The 19,093-nt window shown below is 44.8% G+C and overlaps 1 protein-coding gene across 2 annotated transcripts in view; it reads right to left on the reverse strand.

Moving 5' to 3' along the window:
• Window positions 1-19,093, reverse strand: part of SYN3 (synapsin III) — a 206,742-nt gene that overhangs the window by 24,350 nt on the left and 163,299 nt on the right. For both annotated transcript variants that reach the window (XM_040595651.1, XM_040595650.1), the window contains exons 8-9: window positions 14,946-15,008; window positions 5,359-5,501 (exon numbers count right to left, since the gene is read on the reverse strand). In XM_040595651.1, the coding sequence (XP_040451585.1) occupies window positions 5,359-5,501; window positions 14,946-15,008 (206 nt within the window). The remainder of the gene's footprint in view (window positions 1-5,358; window positions 5,502-14,945; window positions 15,009-19,093) is intronic.

Below are 19,093 nucleotides of genomic sequence, written 5' to 3' on the forward strand. Positions count from 1 at the left end.
TTCTAAAGTGATATATGTACTTGCTGTGAAATCTAAATGGTTTTTGTAACCGTATATAAAGGGGGAGGGGTGGGGGCAAAGGAGCATGATTACTGTGTTGAATGACTGTGTTTCCAGAGAGTTGACTCTTGTCCCTTGTTCCCTTCACCAACATCCATCTTCCTACCCTACTTTCTAAGCAAAAGAATGGGTTCCTCCTCAAGCTTTGATTGTTATGAGCTCTTTGGTTGCCTGTAAGGTCAGTATTCAACCCTCAGCCTCTCTTTCTCTTTTGACTTGGGGTTCTTAGGATTACATTTTTCAGTTCTGCAATGGGAAGAACAACTCTTTATTAACATTTATGTTCAGAAAATTGCCCTGCAGTGGCAGATGGCATCCAACATACCATTAGTACTGATGAGAACTCCTGGAGTCTGATTAGTGAGAAGATGATTGGATATCACTGTTCAGAAAATGTACCTGGCATACCAAATGTAAGCAGCTGTGTTGTCCCTGAGAAAACCAAACCACAGCTATACAGTTTTACAAGGAAATCTGATGTGGAAAAGCTCCCAAAATAAGAACTCTGCTCTAGCCATTGGGCTGATTGGTTTGACTTGTTTATGCCTACCCATCTCCAGCCAATATTGGGCATAAGATATAAATATTTCTCCAAGCTGTATCCCTAACTTTCCTGTTAGTGAACTTTGCTGTTTTAAAATGGAATAGCTTCAGCTGAAGCCTTCTGGGCCAGTCATCAAACTCCTACACCATCGCCTCTGTCAAGATCACTGTCTTCCGATCATGTCTGAGCAGTTCAGGTGTCAAGCATGCCACCAAATTGTTCTTGTTCTTGTTCTTGTTCTTGTTCTTGTTCTTGTTCTTGTTCTTGTTCTTGTTCTTGTTCTTGTTCTTGTTCTTGTTCTTGTTCTTGTTCTTGTTCTTGTTCTTGTTCTTGTTCTTGTTCTTGTTCTTGTTCTTGTTCTTGTTCTTGTTCTTGTTCTTGTTCTTGTCCTTGTCCTTGTTCTTGTTCTTGTTCTTGTCCTTGTTCTTCTTCCTCTTGTTCTTCTTCTTCTTCCTCTTCATCTTCCTCTTCTTCTTCTTCTTCCTCTTCTTCTTCTTCCTTTTCTACTTCATATTTTTTCTTTCCCTTTTTGTATTCAACCTGAAGTGGAAAAGGAGACACGACAAATATCTTTCCCTAAGGATGCTCTGCCTCAAACCCAATTTCTCTTAGGGACTGAAAGTCAAAGAGCTTCTTAGTAGTCATCCAAAATATCAGGGGCCACAACAGTGTACAGCCAGTATCTTAAAGGAAAAAAACCCAGAAAACCCAGGCTCTTAGGGATCAGTTAATCAAGCTGATTTGTGACCAAGGTTACCTTCAGCATTGCTTAGGATAAGTGGATAGACTAGCAGATCATGGGCTGTTGGTGTATTGGGTTTGTGTGGCAAGGTTTTGGTAGCGGGGGCACTACAGGGGTGGCTTCTGTGAGAAGCTGCTAGAAGCTTCCCCCATGTCTGATGGAGCCACTGCCAGCTGGCTCCAAGATGGACCTGCCACTGGCCAAGGCTGAGCCCATCCATGACAGTGGTAGTGCCTCTGGGATAACATATTTAAGAAGGGAGGAAAAAACCTACAGCAGAACAACAGCTGAAGAGAGGAGTGAGAATGTGAGAGGAACAACTCTGCAGTCAGCAGGGTCAGTGGTGGAGGTGCTCCAGGTGCTGGAGAAGAGGTTCCCCTGCAGCCTGTGGTGAAGTCCACGGTGAGGCAGGCTGTGCCCCTGCAGCCTGTGGAGGTCTGTGGTGGAGCAGATACCCACCTGCAGACCATGGGGGGCCCCACAGTGAAGCAGGTGGATGCCCAAAGGAGGCTGTGACCCTGTGGGAAGCCCACGCTGGAGCAGGCTCCTGGCAGGACCTGTGGCCCCGTGGAGAGAGGAGCCCAGGCTGGAGCAGGTTTGCCAGCAGGACTTGTGACCCCATGCGGGACCACACTGGATCAGGCTGTTGCTGAAGGGCTGCACCCCGTGGAAGGCACCCACGCTGGAGCAGTTCATGAACTGCAGCCTGCGGGAAGGACTCATATTGGAGAATTTTGTGGAGGACTGTCTCCTGTGGGAGGGACCTAAGGCTGGAGCAGGGTCAGAGTGTGGGGAGTCCTCCCCCTGAGGGGGAAGGAGCAGCAGGAACAACGTGTGAACTGACTGCAACCCCCATTCCCCATCCCCCTGCACCACTCAGGGGGAGAAGGTAGAGAAACTGGGAGTGAGGTTAAGCCCAGGAAGAAGGGAGGGGTGGGGGAAAGGTGTTTTAAGATTTGGGTTTATTTCTCATTAGCATACTTTGATTTCACCAGTAATAAATGAAATTAATTTTTCCAAGTTGAATCTGTTTTACCCGTGGTGGTAACTGCTGTGTGATCTCCCTGTCCTTCTCTTGACCCATGAGCTTTTCATCCTGTTTTCTCTCCCCTGCCCAGCTGAGGAGGGGAGTGATAGAGCAGCTTTGGTGGGCACCTGGCATCCAGCCAAGGTCAAACCCACCACAGTGCCACAACAGTGTACAGTCAGTATCTTAAAAGAAAAGACCCCAGGCTTTTAGGGATTGGTTAATCAAGCAGATTTGTGACCAAGACACCTTCAGCATTGCTTAGGATAAGCGGATACACCAGTAGACCATGGGCTGTTGGTGTCCTATACTCACCATCTCCAAGCTGGGCCATTTCAGTCCAAAAGTAGTTTGTTGAGTTGAGACACAGCTGATGTTGTATCCCCTGCAGAGCATATTGAACTGCATTTGAGGTGACAAGATCAGAAGTCACACTCATGAAACCAGAAAGCAAAGGATGTTACCCTTCTACTAAGAGCTGGTGGGAAAGAATATCTCACTCCTGAAAATCACCAGCTGCTGGCTTCATTAAAAGTGAACAACATCTCATGAGTCTTAACTGGAAACGATCCCTCTGTTGGACCCCAGTTGGGGTGAGGGTAGAAGCACAATTTCTGCCCCAATTTCCCCTGCTACGTGAGCAGTATTCATGTTTTCCCTTCACCAGTATTATGACAGCTAAATGCATTTGGTGGAATTTTAGGCATGTATCACATGTTGCTTATCTGCTGGTTTTGAGACTGGCCTGAGGCATGGGCTAAGTAGGTGTTTGTTAGTTGTGTAAATCTGGAGTCACTGCACTGCAGTCAATGGGAAACTGAACCTTGGGTCGTGGGCTGGAAGGAAGTGCATTGAACATCTGGGGCGGGAGGAATGCATGAGTCACCCTGCAGCATCCTCCCTCCAGCAGATGCTTGGTGCAAAGTAAACATATTCTGGAGAATTTTGGTACACAGCCTTTCCTCAGAAGGAAGGGGCTTTTAAAGTCTATATGTGTAGATGAAAGTGTAAAAATACTGGGTAGTTTCCATGACTCACAGATCAAAGTAATTTACTTAGTGTGATGCCACTGCAGATGCTGTAATCGCCTTTAAGGCTGAGATTTGCTAGCATGGCTAATGATTCTGAGTCTTCTGTTTGAGACATCAGTGAGAACTCTGATATTTTGGTTGCTTTTACCTCTTGGACATAGTAGGGACTTATTTCTTTATACCATAGAAAGAGCTTTCTGTTCTGTCTGGTGCTGGGACAGAAGGAACAACCCCTGATGGGACTGACTGTACCGCTCTCCCAAGCTCACATCCATAAATGATTATCTCAATATAAGTCAACCTTCTGGGTTAGCAAGCCCCTGGGTAAATTTTGCTGTTTGCTTTCTTTGCTAATAAGCTTCATTTCTCATTAAGGTGTTTCCCGTCCATGGCTGTTTTCATGTGAAAACGTTTCTCATTTAGCAAACAATTGTTTGTGCAGCTATATTCCCAAGTGGGATTAGCTTTTAGTGTGACTGCTTTCTTTCCTCAGTTATGTGGTATTATTTCGGATCCTTGTCTGGATGAACGCATGGTGAGTGCGAATAATAAACGGGGAGAGGATATGGTCAAGCTAACTGGGCCTTTGTTTCTCTTAGAGGCAGACTGGGAGCAGGCTCTGGAGCCAAGGCTGACTAGGTTGGCAGGAACAGGGAATTTTAATTGATATTTTAAACCTTCCTTCCTCTGGCCAATTTGAGCCAGACTCCCTGAGATGTTAATGTAATATTAGGCAACTGTGCTATTGTTGACCTGATCGTATTTAAATCTACTTTTCTCTCATTGAGTTCACATGAAGTAGTGGAGTGTCCCACAAGTCCTTTCCATGAAGAATGTGATTCAGCCGTTATCTAGTTTACTTAAATACCTCTGTGCTATGAATCCAACCTGGAATTTTAGATAGCTATAGCTGAAAAATATGTGATCGTGTACATTTGATTATCTTACTTTACTATGTTTCACCAGAGCTATGGCCTGGGAGTTTGTAAACACAGACCCAAACCTCACAGTATTGTGGGTGTTAGGTAACATATGAAATTTATCTGGCAACCTGATGAATGTACTGCTGGAGCTGTCTACTTGTCCAGAATTTTGTGGCTGGACAAGGAGCTTCCACAGAAGCTGTGCTATTTGGCTTTTCTCATCTACTGGTTTGCAGTAAGAAGAAACAGGTTTCTTACACTGAGTCACGGTTACATCCTTAATTGAACCTGAACACTACCAACATTTGGCTGAATGCTTTTTAATATTTTTAAGCATGCCAGTGTTGAGGGTTGCCTTCTTGCCACCTGCCTCACTACCTCAAGGGGCAGGGAGGAGCTCCAGGACACTCACAGAAATGTCTCTCCTCCTTTCCCTCCTTTGTATGCTTCCAAGAAGCACATATGCAAAATGCTTACAGAAACCCTGCAAGCTGGCCAGGCTGAGGCCATTTGTACGCGGTGCTGTGTGCTCCTCATGTCCGTGTGTGCCATGGCTGTGGTGCCACAGTCTCCACCTGGGGTAAGGATGGGTGTTGCTATGGCTTGGATACTGTAGGACTCCATGAGTTGCAGTTGGCTCAGCCTTTTTTATTGCTTCTGCCAGATGGGAAGGGGGTGGGTTCAGTTCCCACTAGAGGGTACTGGCAGCTGGAGGAGTTTCCTGGGAAAGATGAGCCCTTTGACAGTTGGAGGGAGAGGTGATAGCTGATGGCAGAGCACAGTTACAGTGGGAACAGACAGAGAGAGATTTACACTCCAGAAACAATGAACTGATGGTAGGTAATGGAGAAGATGATCCATTAGCGTGCAGATGAATGGAGAAGAGGGATCTGGGTTCAGAGGTGGGAGGAGAACAGCAGGGCTGTTCTTCAAGGAAATCAAGTCAGCTTCCTACTCCTGCCCAGAGCAGCCACCAACTGAACCGTCTCCCCGCTGTCTTGCTCCAGCATAGCCCATAGCCACGCACTCACATGTAAGCCTTGTAGTTGCTGCCAATCTTCTGGATTCGGATGTCATACTTGGAGTCAATGAACGGCTCCGTGGTCGCATAGGTTTTTGCCATGGCTACTATGCTGGCCATGTCCCGGAAGTCGTGCTGGTTCTCAACTTTGACCTGGGTTGCCAAAATCCAATGAAAAAGTGACAAGAGCAAAAAGAATAGGAATACTTTGTGAGCAGAAGTCATCTCCGCACTCGGATAGCTCAATGTCAGTTAAAACCCACACAGATGGAGCTGACAAAGGACAGAGCAGGGATTATGTGGTTAAAAGAGAGAAGCTCCCCAGACCAACCCAACCCAGAGCAAATCAACGCCTTTCTCCCTCCTCATGCACAAGTCCTGGTAAACTTGGCACCAGGGAGGCAGCTAGACCTTTGCCCAGATGTCTCTTGCTTCTATGATGCTTCAGAAAAATATTTGATCTCTTAAGGGACATTACTTCATTCAAACATTGCAACTGCTGTTTCCCATGTTGGGATGGATGAAAACAGTATTGTGGGTGGTCAGGAAATAGAAACCAATGCCAGGAAATCAACAAGAGAGCTGGTTGTCCACCACCTCTAGGCTTTAGTTCCCTGGCATTTCACATTACCCCCCTCCAGACTTTCACTGAGAAGTGGTGCAGGTCTCCTGGCTGCAAGCAAGCTCTGAAGGAAAAGGGTGTCTCTGGGGGAGCCTGTGATTCTCAGGGAGGTTTGTGTGAACACAATGCATTGGTCAGGTGTGTGGGACAGCTGGTTGAGTGTTAGGCTTGGGTTGTACTTGGAAATGAGAGGGCAGTGCCATGTGCTAAGGTTTTTCTGAGAAGTTGGCTTTTCACAGATTTGTATTCAGTTATGAGAAATGCTCTGTATCATATAAAAAAAAAAGGGAGGGGGGCGAGGGGGATGAAAGAAGGACCAAAACAATAGAAGTTCTACTGATATGATCAAATCTCTACAAAACCTCATTGATTTGGGAGAGGAAATCTGAACAAGTAGGTAGTGAGAACATAGTGGACAACTTTACATCATTCATACCATCAACCCCTGGCCTTTAGTCTATTGGCAAAAACTTGTTTGGTGCATTAGAGAAACCCATGCAAGTCTTGTTCCTTAGAGCTGGATGGATGCAGGAAGGGTGGGTTAACTGGTGGAAAAAAGACCAACACTGTGTGAAAAGGGTGGGCAAGTGAGTGACTTTCCTTATGTATTACCTACACTTCATAGTTTTGTAGCACTCTGAGACCACAGTTGGGGATTGAAACCCTGCTTTGCTAATTGTCTTATGACAACCAGTCAGTGTCTGCCACGGGAGAATTTCCCAGTTGCGTCAGTGTGTATGTTAAAGGAGGGTGATGCCAGACTATGAGGAGCCAGCTGAAGGAAATGCGTGCAATGGTATTTGGTGTTTCTTTGCAAAGAACAAACAAGTGGTTTTACATATCTGCCTTCAACCATGAGAGGGCAGGAGCCATCTTCACTAGAGAACAGAGGACAAGCCTGTTGCTAACCTGTTGTACTCCGTTTAGATGGTTTTGTGTAAGTGCCAGCTGTAACGTAAACCAAAGATGCAGCCACATCCTGGTGCAGAAAAGCTCTTGAGAACTGGACAGGTTGTGGGGAAGGTGAAAAGTGCAACTAGTTTGACCTGTGACCATTTCTAGATGCCTGAATAGAAAGAAAAAAGATCTGGTCTTTGCTTCTCCTTTTGCTGAATGCCAGATACCCCTAGTCCTCCTCCCTTTTGCTGTGGTGAGGGCTGCACTTTACCTCTTCAGGGACCACTGAGAGAGCAGAGGAAGACAACAATCGTCTGTGGTGTGGAAGGATAGGAAAGAAAAAGGGAAATAAAATGCATAGGGGAAATATAAAGGCAACCATTGCACATTTTCCAGGAGGAGCAGCCTTGCTCTGGGTTATGTTGTTCCCCTCTATGTCTAAGCGGGGCTGCATGCAGTGCTGGCTGCTCCTGGTGCAGCAAGGCAGGGTGAGGTGGGAATGCCCTGGAGGCAGCAGGGGAAGCATGAGAGGGGAGCACCTCACATAGGGGAAGCCCCCCAGTGTGGGCACGGCTTGCAAAATGCCAGGGGGAACAAGACAGGCTGTGTCAGGGCTGGGTATTTTGGTTGCGTAGATAGGAGCTGCACCGGGCTGAATGACATCAAGCTCGAGTCCCACCCAGATGAGATGATTGCAGGAGGGACTGCAGGGGCAGGCGTTGCGCAGTGTTATGACATATATCTACTGGACCCTTTTGGCAATGGGAAAAGACAAAAGCCATTATATAATGACTACTTGAAACATTTGCAGGATCTGAAACAAAATGGTGTGCTTGTGCAACAGATATCTTTGGGCCCTGGCATCCCCAGCCCAGGAGTATTTGTCCCAGAGGCAGAGGAAGGGATGCTGCTTCCCTTTCCAGACTGGAATTAGACCGTGTTGTTATTTCTAGAAAGGAGCTTTATGCTCGTCTCATTAAATGGGATTTTTCCTCAAAGATACAGCATACTATGGAAAGGAAGGATCCATTTCTTTCTCCTCTCCATCCCCCACTTTCTATAGGGAGAGAGGGAAAGCACTTGAAGGTGTTTTCTCCAATGGGTCTGAAGATTTTTGGTTGGGTAAATAAAGGGGAGGACTCACTGAGAACACAAAGTCGGAAATGAAAAACAAAGAAGATGATTCCCACAGTGCTACACCACTGCACAGTCCTCAGGAAACAGCTCTGCCATCTTCCCTGGCCCATGCTGGAGCCCTTCCCATGGACTTTTCAGAGAAAGCATCTCACAGAGGTCCCCTTTTAGGAGATCATGGCCTTATTTCCCACCAGGCATCAAAATAATCACATGAAATCTGAGCCACTGTTTGTTAATTGTTGGATCCAGCTAAATTTGACAAAATAACAGCTATGTCCTGGGTTAACGCTGGTTTAGTCCAGGGTATGCTTATTACTTCATAAATAGGAAGCACTTGAGTTACAGTCAAATTAGATTTATTTTTTGTGCCTTATCTATCAAGTCCACTCTCTTATTAGCTTTCTACTTTTATATTTCATATAATTCATTTCCTCCTGCCTTGTAACCCTTTTACATGTCAATAAAATATCCATTCTCCTAACAGGAGAAAAATCCTAGAGATAACCAAAGCCAGGGTAGATGTAGTGTGACACCAGAGGGCATTATTTAAGAAGGGACTACTAACAATCATTCTAGAGCAAACAGTTACCAATTTAACTAATAAGGGATAAATCTGTCTTCTAAAATGGCAGGTTGGACAATGCATGAAGCTGAGAAAAGAAACTGGAAAGAGATCAACATGAAGCCATTTCTTTCTTTCTCTCTTTTTTTTTCCTTTTGCAACCTTCTTAGGATAAATTTGATAACCCATTAGCTGCGTAGAGGAGTGCAAACACAGCCCCTGGCCTGGAAGCCTGTTTGCTTAGCTGTGCTGGCTGTTTGAGCAGCAATAGACTCATTTTGGAGCCATCAGCTGCTGTTTGCTGTAGCATTTTAGTGACCTGTTGTGAAGAGTTTGGGCCAGTGTGTTGACAAATACCTTTTCTGAGTAAGAAAGCTCCCTGGGATAGTCCCTGCTTCCCTTCTGACTCTCTTCTCTAACCCAGGCACTGGCTGTGCCCTAGCACACTCCTTGTTGCTGCATTGGAGAGGGGAATCTGGCTGGATCCCTGGGGACAGGGATTACACAGATGTGACTGTCCCTTTGCCCTGTGGTGGCACCTCAGAGGCTGATATGATGTGACCTGCAGCTGGTGCCCATTTCCACCCTCAGCCTGCATAAGAAGCACCTGTCCTTGGCTAAAGAGCAGTTTGAGGGACAGATCAGGAAGAAACACTTCTGCCCCATCCCTGCTGTTGACCTTCTTTCTAGGCCTTCCTGCAAGACAGGATTTTGGAGAGTGGGTCCTGCCATTGTTAAAAAGCCACCACTGGTATTTCCTGGGCAGTCTGAGCCACCTCCAAGGTCTGTGTGAGCACAGGTTCCTGCAGTGAGGGACCTGGGTAGAAACAACTTCTTCTTTTGTCTCACAGTTCCTGAGTCTACTGCCTCTTATGTATCCCCATTGTTCCTGGACACCAGGGTCCCAGGCACTGAAAGGTATTGCCTTACAGTCCCCTTTTGCTTTTGTTAGTTACATGGCCACATGAAAATATAGTCAGCCAAACTGGCATAACTATAGCAGTCTGCTAGGGCTGCCCTAGCCTTGCCTCTCTGAGCATCATCCAGAATTAACTCTGCCTTACAGGTTAAACCCACACCACCTTGGACATGGCTTGCAGAAGCAGTTTCTATGTCCAAACTGGGGTTAGAGGCAGGTTCAGCTGGAAAGTAAGTGTCCGAGGCTGAGCCAGGGCTGAGCCTGGCAATGTGGTGTTCAACTGAGTCTTGGTAGGCTTGTGAAAATGTATGGTCTGAGTGTTCTCCTCTGGAGGAACTGGTGTGGCCACACAAGGCTTGTGATTTTTCATCCCTCTCAACCTGTGCTTAGCCCTTCTGTAGCAACTTTACCATCTTAGGACAGCAGGTTTTCAGGAGTAACTCTGCACAGCAGGTTTCCTGAGTGTCTTTATCCCAGATTACACTCCCCTTCTCAGAAAATATCCAATCCAACCGACTCGCTTTCAGTTTAGGCCTAACTTTGACCCACCTCAAAATAATAAAGAAACAACAGAGTCTGCATTTCCTTATTATCCTCACACTGAAGTTCTCCACATGTTATGCTGCCTTTAATGCATTAAACCTTATAATCCCTACTAAATTCCTAATGAAGAGTTTCTGTCAGCCCAAAGTCTTGGCAGCTTTGGTCCCCAGTGCCCTGGATCAGCCACAGTTTTCTGTGTCCAGCAGAAGCTTCCAGACTGATGTGCAGGAAATGGGGATGCTTTTGCTGTTTTCAAGGCGGGTGGTACCTCCTTGTTCATGAGCCAGTGGGAACACAGTGATTGGGCTGCTCTGTTGTGAATGTTACATGTCAAGTCATTATTTGTCCTCTGTAAAAGAAATTATTTGTTCCTTGACAAACCGAGGCAGCCCTTTCCCCTTCCTTTCCTCTTTAGCACACTGGATTTTCAAAGCTCTCACTTTTGGAACATTCTATTTCCAGTCCCGAGAGAGACAAGGTGACGAACTGTCCTTCCTGATAAAAAGCTTGCAGTATTTTTACATTACAGAGTGGCTCTGTTTAGTTTGTGCTATATTTATACCAAAGGGGGGAAAAAAAAGAGCAGAAAAGTCTTTCCCATCCAGTAAGAGAGAAAATAACTCTGACCATGTTATTACGAACAACAAGTTTTTCTTCTACGATGTAATAAATTCATCTGAGCCAGGATTTGTACTGGGGAGGTGTTTTGTAATTACGGAGCAGGAGGGGACAGGAGTTGGCTCTTCAATTGGCCTAATTAGAGAGGTCTAAAAATAAAGTAAGAGCAGCAATATATATATATATATATATATATATATTTATTAAATTCATATAAATATATATAAAGCCACATGAACAGATACTGTTTTTCCTCTCTTTGCAGATCTGGCAGTTGTTTCCTCCTCATGATCTGATCAGCAAGAGGTGAAGAGGCTCTTTGAGTGAATTTGCAGTGCTGGGCTCTGTTCCTAGGGCAATGTAGGGTCACGTTAGCACACAAATGGTAGATACTAACACAGAGCTTTATTCTTTTCCATGGGCTCTGGCATTATGAAATCTGGAGTCAGGAAGAAATGTTATTCCCTTCTTGCTCTAATGCTCACCCTATCCAACAGAGACCCCCGATCACTTCTGGGACAGGTAGTCCTCAAACTGTGCAATGCTTAAAAATGCCTTGTCCTCTTTGGAACTTCTGGGTGAACAATAGTTCAGTTCTGCACAGAGAACGACACTTCTCAGTGTTCATCCATGGTTTCCTTGAGTACTGTTGACCCCATGAGCCCGGGCGACTTAAATACAAAATGAGAAAGGTCCTTCTCTGCTGACTCTGTTGTAAACCATTGTCTAATCTGTATTCCTACAGACATTTTATTTGTATTGATACTGTATTGGACCAGCAGCATGCTGAGCACTTTTTTATGATCTTCTAGGGCCAACAAAATATGAAGTGACTCAAAATTTTGGAAGGGAGATAATGATGGTCATGGGAGGGGCTGAGGGGCCTATGTGTTGGTTTCAGATGAGAAGATTGCCTGGTGCCCCTTTGTCTCTCTGGGTGAAGGCTATTCCTGGTGTCTCTGTTCAAGTCAGTAGAGAGGCTGTTGTTTCTGGATTTCTCAACAGAAATTTCAAAGGATGCCTTTTATTGCAAGTTTTATTCTTTGTCTTCACCTGCACCTTACATGCACGCATTACTTGGCAAGAGCATTTCTATCTCTAATGGTATACTGCCACCCCTTTTGGTTCTGACCTTAAATACTGACTGTTAATCTTTCAAGCTAAAGACAGTCTATAAAGCCTCTTTCTTACAAGTCCTAACACAGTTATTTTTCATTATAGCTTTGAGGATTCTCTGTTCAACCCTCTGATTAAAAAATGTGGTGGGTGAATTTTGTGAAAATGTTGTGAAAACAAACGGTATGTGAAAATGAAAGCCTGACTATTATAATTATGTTCTTTCTAGCCATTATTGCAAAATAATAAGCACTCAACACTTCTTATAATGCCAAGGACCTTATAAACACGAATTAGCAATAACTATCAGGTAATCATAATCCCTCTGGTCTGTAACACAGAGAAACCGAAGAAGAACTGAAATGACACAGATGTCCCTGCAAGTCAGTGGTGGAGCTCTTCAGGGAAGAGGGCTTTTCTGTGTCCAGAGTTTTTCTGGCTCCTGATCACTGTACAAATAAAGAATAGCAGCATCTGGACTTCCCATCTTTGCTCATTCTTCTATGTCTTGGTGCTTTCCATTACATGTGATTTTATCATTAATAACAAGAAAAATATAAGTACTTCCTTGACAATTTCTGCTGGTAATGAGATTGCAATCTGAATGCTCACATCCTTTGAAGCACCCATTAGAGGTACAAATACATGGCTCACAATCTTGGCATCATTTTTTGCAGTAAGTACTATTTTTAATACTCATGTGTACTTTGGCTAATAGGTTGGTTATTTTATCCTCCATTTCTTCAGTCACCGCTTTTATACAGAACATGACCTGATGCAGGTGCTTTATTAACATTTACATTCTTACACTTATCTGAACCAAAAGCCAGCCTCTCTTTTCATATTACATATATTTTACAGCTAAAGACCTGCTATTTCCTGCTATCATCTCTACTTCAGAAGACCACTGCAAAAAAATCCTTTAGCTCTCCGCAATCTCCTTATTATTACTGGTTATTGCTTCTACATTATGATGGTTAAACCACTATTTGTCTCCTAGAAAATTTCCTCTGCTGAATTATTTAATTGGATGTTTGAATTTTTTTACTTATAGGTGTTTCTTTTCTAGTACACCCACAGTTCTGCCTGTCTGTATTTCTCTTGACATTTCCTGTGGTTTCTTGCTGTCAGTCCCCCTTGGCTTAAACCCTATTGTCTTAAAAACAACATCTTGAAACAAATTCCTGTCACTTGCCTTTTAAACCAACCAACTTGTTCTTATTTTATTTTCACTTTCTCTCATCTCTTTTTGCTCTATGCAGTGACATGCGGTTGGACTTCAAGAATACTAATTTAATTAGTCTCATCTTTCCTTCAGGCTGCTTGTGGCTGGAGAAGGGCCCAAACTAAAACCATAAGGTCAACAACCCTTCCTTCCTGTACCTTCCTGATGTACTGAACTGAGCAGTGTTGAAACTCTGTGCCCAAATCCATATCCAGACTTTGCTAGTAGTCCCTAATTTCATAATGGACTAAAGTAAACCTGGCCTCAGACCAATTCTTTCTTCTAAGATGCTGGCTGTCAGCCTATCTTCATCTGGAATGACTTCCTACATACCCTCCTTGTACCACTGTGTACAGTTGTGCCTGGAGTTTGAATAGAAACTCTCTTCCTCTATAACTTGTGACAGCAAAAATCAAGAGCATTAAAGAATAAAATGGGAGGGAAGTGAGAGGTGGAAGAAGATCTAGTGCCTGGTGCAGAAGACTATAGCTAAATATTCTGCTGAGAGTTTTGTCTGGAAACAGGGTTAAGACTGGGGTGCTTTTCTCTCATTCTGCTCTCATTTCTGTAGCCACCGAGGGCCCTTTGTGAACAAGAGAGTCACATGAAGTGCTCCCTACAGTACAGGTGAAATTGCAGAGCAGTCGGAGATATCCAGGATTGCAAGGTCTTAAGGAACTTGAAACCTTTCCTCAGGGAGAGGTTTCTTCCTCCTGATTTGTCCTGGTTAGATTTTGCTAATGAAATCCTTCCTAGGGACGTGTTCAGTGGCTCGCTCTACAAGCAGTTCTAGGCTGTCCACATGTACTCTAATTCAATGACACTTCTGCCTGTTTAACACATGCAGCACCAATATTTTAACAAACATTTCCTGCTTATTTAAATGCTTATTCTTTGATTTTGAAAGCCAGCTCCACCACTGGCCCGGGGATCTGAGCCCACTTCCTCTCCAGCAGCTACCATCCAGACAGGGGAACATTGCGACCAAACCAGGAAGGATTATGAGAGCTTCCATGTACAATCCAGGAAGCCAGAAAAGGCTTCTGTTTCCAGAGCACATGCAAGCAAGCTGTACCCGGTTTAAGTTTGTCACACCTATATACAATTTTCAGGCAAAGTGTGAGGCTTGGAGAAGGTCTATCTGCTCTAGGGAAGCACTGTGACAGAGGTATCGGTTATCAAGTTCACGTACCACCCATTTGGGTTCAGAGATTACACATCAGAATTTCATACTTCTGAACAAATCATGTTTTAGACAGGGAGTGCTTTTGTAAAAGGTATATGCAAGAAAGAGGAGGCTAAAGTGCAGCAGGAATGTGCTGGCGATGCCTCACTGAAAGGGGAGCCCCGTCACCCCAAGAAACAGGGGCTGCTAATTCACTGGGGGAATAAAGATCCCAGAGAGCCTGGGAAAAACAAACAGGTCCTTCTGGGGAGTGAACTGTTTTTCAGGATTCCTTGGCAGGCAACCAGCCACTCTGCTTTGTAAGGTCTTGTTCTTCCTTGCAAGGAGGAAAAAAATGACTGAAGGGCTCCGTTTTATTGAATAAAGTCATCATAATGTGCTCGAGACCAGTGCCACTGCTCCTCATTGTGAGAGCTATGGGGTGTAGCTGCACATTACAGGTGCTTGAATAAACAACATTACTACTTCTAGGAGAGGATAAAATATATAAAAGACAAGCCTAATGACTTCAGCCCAGCCAGCTTTTCCCCCACTCTTCACAGCCCCCCTTCCCACATCCCAAACAGCCTCCAACCCAATACCACTGCCTGTCTCCAAATGTGTGACAGCAGAAAAAGGCCTTTTCTCCCACAGGAACAGCCAGTGCAACCCAGATAGGCTGTGGGGAGGTTTAACCCCTTCGCTGGCTGGCCGCACGCTGTGTATGGTCGCAGGAATGCTGTGCCACATATATATCTGTTTCCCGAGCTAGATGTGGTTTTTTTTTACTTACCTTCCCCATTCCAGCATGAGCATGTCCCAGCTTGACCACTACAGGGAAATTTGGAGTTGTGAGCTGAAAGACAAAAGAAGGAGCTCCTCATTAGTTATTTTTTCCCAGCCACTGTATATGAAATAGTTTACTTTTATTTAGTAGTTTTTATCCCTTTCCTGGATTCTGATGGGAGGATAAAAAGGTCAAATAAAGGTTATCCAGGTGGTAGGACAGCAAGCAAAAGTCCTTTCACTGAGACCCATATGATGGGAAATGGAAGCCAGGTAGAATTCCTCAGCTCTGACCCACTTTTGCTGCCTGATAACAGTAACGACCAAAACCTTCTTATTCTTTTCTGTTACTTTTCCCACTCTTTACATATGTGTGTACACTCATATACATGTAAAAATCCTGCACCTGCAAGCTTGAGTAAATGAACACTTTCAGATGTGAAAATGTCTGAATTGTGAGAAAGACCAGGGTGGTTTGTTTTTTTCCACACAGGCTGCTTTGGCCTTTAAGGTGAGTGTGAGCAGTCCTTCAGCAGCTCCCATTCCCCTCCTGTCAGCAGTGGTGGGGGCAAGGAGAGAGGGAACATGAGCCAACCCTTGGGTGCAACTCACAAAGTCCATGTATTCATAAAGCCTCTTCCTCTCTTCTCTAACTTCAGGGGTGGGTATAGGGAATAAAAGAAGACAAAGGGTTGGAATCAGCAATAAAAATAGAAAAAAATATGTCATGTCATCTCCCTGGCTTGTGTGGTGTTTACATTGGGCAGTGTCCTGCCATCCGAGCCATGGAAGTGCATCTTAGTGCATATGTGGGATTTTACCTGGGTAACTGCAGGTATCTTCTCTGCCTTCTGTTCCTCAGTTTCATGCTCATGCAAGGATCCCCTTGGAGCAATCAGCTGAGAGCTGGGTGGCTGGACTGGTAGGAAGTGCATACACCAGGAGTAAGCAGGTTATATACGCCCCACCTCACCTACGTACCCGTTGGTTCGTTTCTATGCCTCTGCTTGACATCCCTCTGTGATCTTCATCTTGTTCTGTGCTCCTGATTCTTGTGATCTAAATGCTATCCCTTCAGTACAGGGCCTTTTATTTTTTATTGCATGTTTCATTTTCTTTAATGGGAATTCTTTTAAAAGACACTGTTGCCTTTACCTAAATGACTGAAGTGATAAGCTCCATTCATTAAACAGTTAACCTGGAGATCTGGCAATGGGAGGGAGTTGAATTTTGACAGATAGATGGCTCTCCTATTTATTTAAGTTTGAGAATAGATAAACAAATTGTTCTTGTGCTAATTACCAATTGTCTGTATGGACAGGCAGGCGCTATGCCCTAAAGATAGAACAGTGCTGCAGTCTCCATCTGTGGCAGCTCACTATAAATAACAAAATTAGTAACGAACGCTGATATGTTTTGCTATTCAGCTGCTTATGTAAAGAAATGCCACAGGAGAGGGGAACAGTGAGTGCATTGTGTTCTCAAACAAACGTGTGTCACTTGTGGAGACCTTCTTCATGCGGAAAGCTGAAAAGTTCTCTTCAGACCACAGAAGGGCACACAGCTACAATAGATCACAGTCCTGGCAGGGACCAGCACCCACTGTTCAGAAGAGGCAAGAGACTGCGATAGGTGGCCATCCTGAAGCTCCATAGTTAAGCATATGGCCAGGCACATGAGTTTGTGCTCTATTTCCCCTTTGATTCTCTAATCCCTTGTAAGAGCCTCAAACTTAATTTGCTGCTGGCATAAATGAATCAAATGGAGGACCGCACCTGAGGCTTACTGAAGATAGGGCTATGGATGGACCATGCCAGGCCTTTAATGCTGGAAGATGGAAGATGACCTAGTAGTTAGGGTACTCACCTGCTCAGGCTCTGGGGAGACCTGGCTTGTTTCCCAGCTCTGCCATCCATGCCCCATGCACACTGTTTGAGCCAAAGCGCTTGCAAGCCTCTGAACCCTGTTTGTGAGGGGAGGCAGCAGCTGTTCCTACCACACAGGAAAAGCAAGCTGCATGCTGTGAGCCAGCCCGATGCCCCGGTGAGGGGGCTGAAGAAGTGTGCGGGACAGATAATGTTCTATCACCAGCTCAGCGCAGCCAGAGGCAGGAAGCAATGTTTCTGCCGCTCTGTGTACTCTACCTGTGGGTTTTGCTGAGGGAGCTGGGAGTGGGAAGCATCTGTTTTCCTGTGTACATGCAAAGTAAGTTTGGGATCCAATAAACAACTCAAGTTTACGGCTTGTCTGGAAGAAGCCACCAGCAGTGACAATGCTCTGCTCAAACCTCTCCCTTTCTCTTTGCTTCTTGGAAACATGAGCTCAGCTTTCTTGATAAGGCTCGGCCTCATCCTGCGTAGGGGTGACCAGCTGGTGCCAGAGCATGCTGGAGTCACAAGCTGCCTGGTGGGGCCACGGAGTGTGGGGCTTAGGGTGGAGCGGATCCAGACTCTGAATGTGTGGCAGCCTTGCTGGGAAAGCTGCAGCTCCAGGGAAATGCTGGCACATGGTTTCCCAGGAATCTGCTTCTGCATTGAAACTCCACCAAATTTCCAGGCAGGTGAACTTGCCTTGTGGAGGAACCAATGAGAGAGAACAGCACATATGCTTAGCTGCCTTGTATAATGGGTTTATCTAGTGACAATGGAATGTCCTTAGTGCCTGCTGAAGTCAAGTGGAATCAAAACTTTTCAACAGTCTACAGGACTAAAGCAACCACATTCCACAACCGCGCAATAATGGAGCTAGGAAGCTCTTACTGAAGTGGTAGAAGTGGGCTGAACTCCACTGCAGTCAAGGGGGATTCTTCCAGCTTCTACCAGAGTCTTGTTGGGACTTGAGTCCCATTTCTGTTGCTAATAAGGTGGCCAGGCACCTTACTTGCCAAGCACCCAGATGGATAGGGAAGACAAAGGAAGGAAGAATGTATTACACACACGACTATGAGGCAATTCGCACACGTACGTGGTGAGAAGTTCTGGGGATTCCACAGCTACCACGAGGGCAGACCCCTGAGCTGGATATTTGCACATACTTAGCCATAGATTTCCTGGGAAAGAAGATGCTTATAATCAAAGGATAGCACCGGAGTTTAATAAGAAAAGCATGTTTTTACTGAAATAATGTGAAGAAATATGTCTCTGTCTTTCTATGTCTTTGTCTGTGTGTTGTAAGGGCTCTTTTTTCTTGGAAAACCGGGGAAAACCACTTTGATGCTTTTAAAGTGTTCATGAACTATTGGCAGGGCTGGTATAGATGATGTCTGCAGGTTTTGGCGTGGGACTGTAGCACTGCAACTAGCTCAGTGATCAGATGCAGCGTGTTAGTTCATATGCATAACAACCCTTCAAATTCAAATCCTACAAATGTATTCCCAGATGCTGTCACACAAAAGCCTTGAGATGGCAAGCTTTATATATATGTCTAGAATTGTCTTCTATATATGAAGATGTCTGTTTAGAGTCAAGCAGGAGTTCGAATCCTGAACCAGAAACTCAGCAAAGCCATCTTTAGTAGGAGTGAAGGGAGAGTCGTGAATTTATTTCCAATTTGCAACACTGGTGGCCCAAAGTATGTCATTCTAGACCCTGTTTTAAGAGCTCTGCTCTGTGTGTAGTGTTACTGCAAAGATCACTTTGCAGTTAATCAGTATTTTGACACTGGTGTGCAAAAGTGGCTGGTATGCATACATTATCCTCTATTTGAAAACACATGGCTGTAAACTATGACACTTTCCCGTTACCCTCTGCCTACCCTTTCCAGCAAATAATGAGGTTTTCAATACTTCTTGTAAATACATGAAAATTTTCTCTATTGCTGGTGGAGCAGTAGAACCGAGTTGGATCTGAATTGATCTGAAGGGAAGAATCTTAAATGAAACCTGATCTATCCCATAAATACAATGCTTTCCACTCTTTTGTTTCATGGGCCTTCAGGAGAGGTACTAATCTTAGGTCTGTGGTTTTGTGTGTTGTCCTGTAGTCCATAAACAACGCAGAATGTCTCCTTTGATTTCTTTCTGCCACGTTTAGTTCTGTTCAATAGTTCACATTATCCATCTCATCCCATATGATGCGCTTAGTTTCCAGTATTATTCTTTCTTCTGCAAAGCCTTTCCAGGTAATGCTGGGATGACTAGTCCAGGGTGCATGGATA

Source organism: Falco naumanni, chromosome 5 (assembly GCF_017639655.2).
Source record: "Falco naumanni isolate bFalNau1 chromosome 5, bFalNau1.pat, whole genome shotgun sequence".
NCBI classification, from domain to species: domain Eukaryota; kingdom Metazoa; phylum Chordata; class Aves; order Falconiformes; family Falconidae; genus Falco; species Falco naumanni.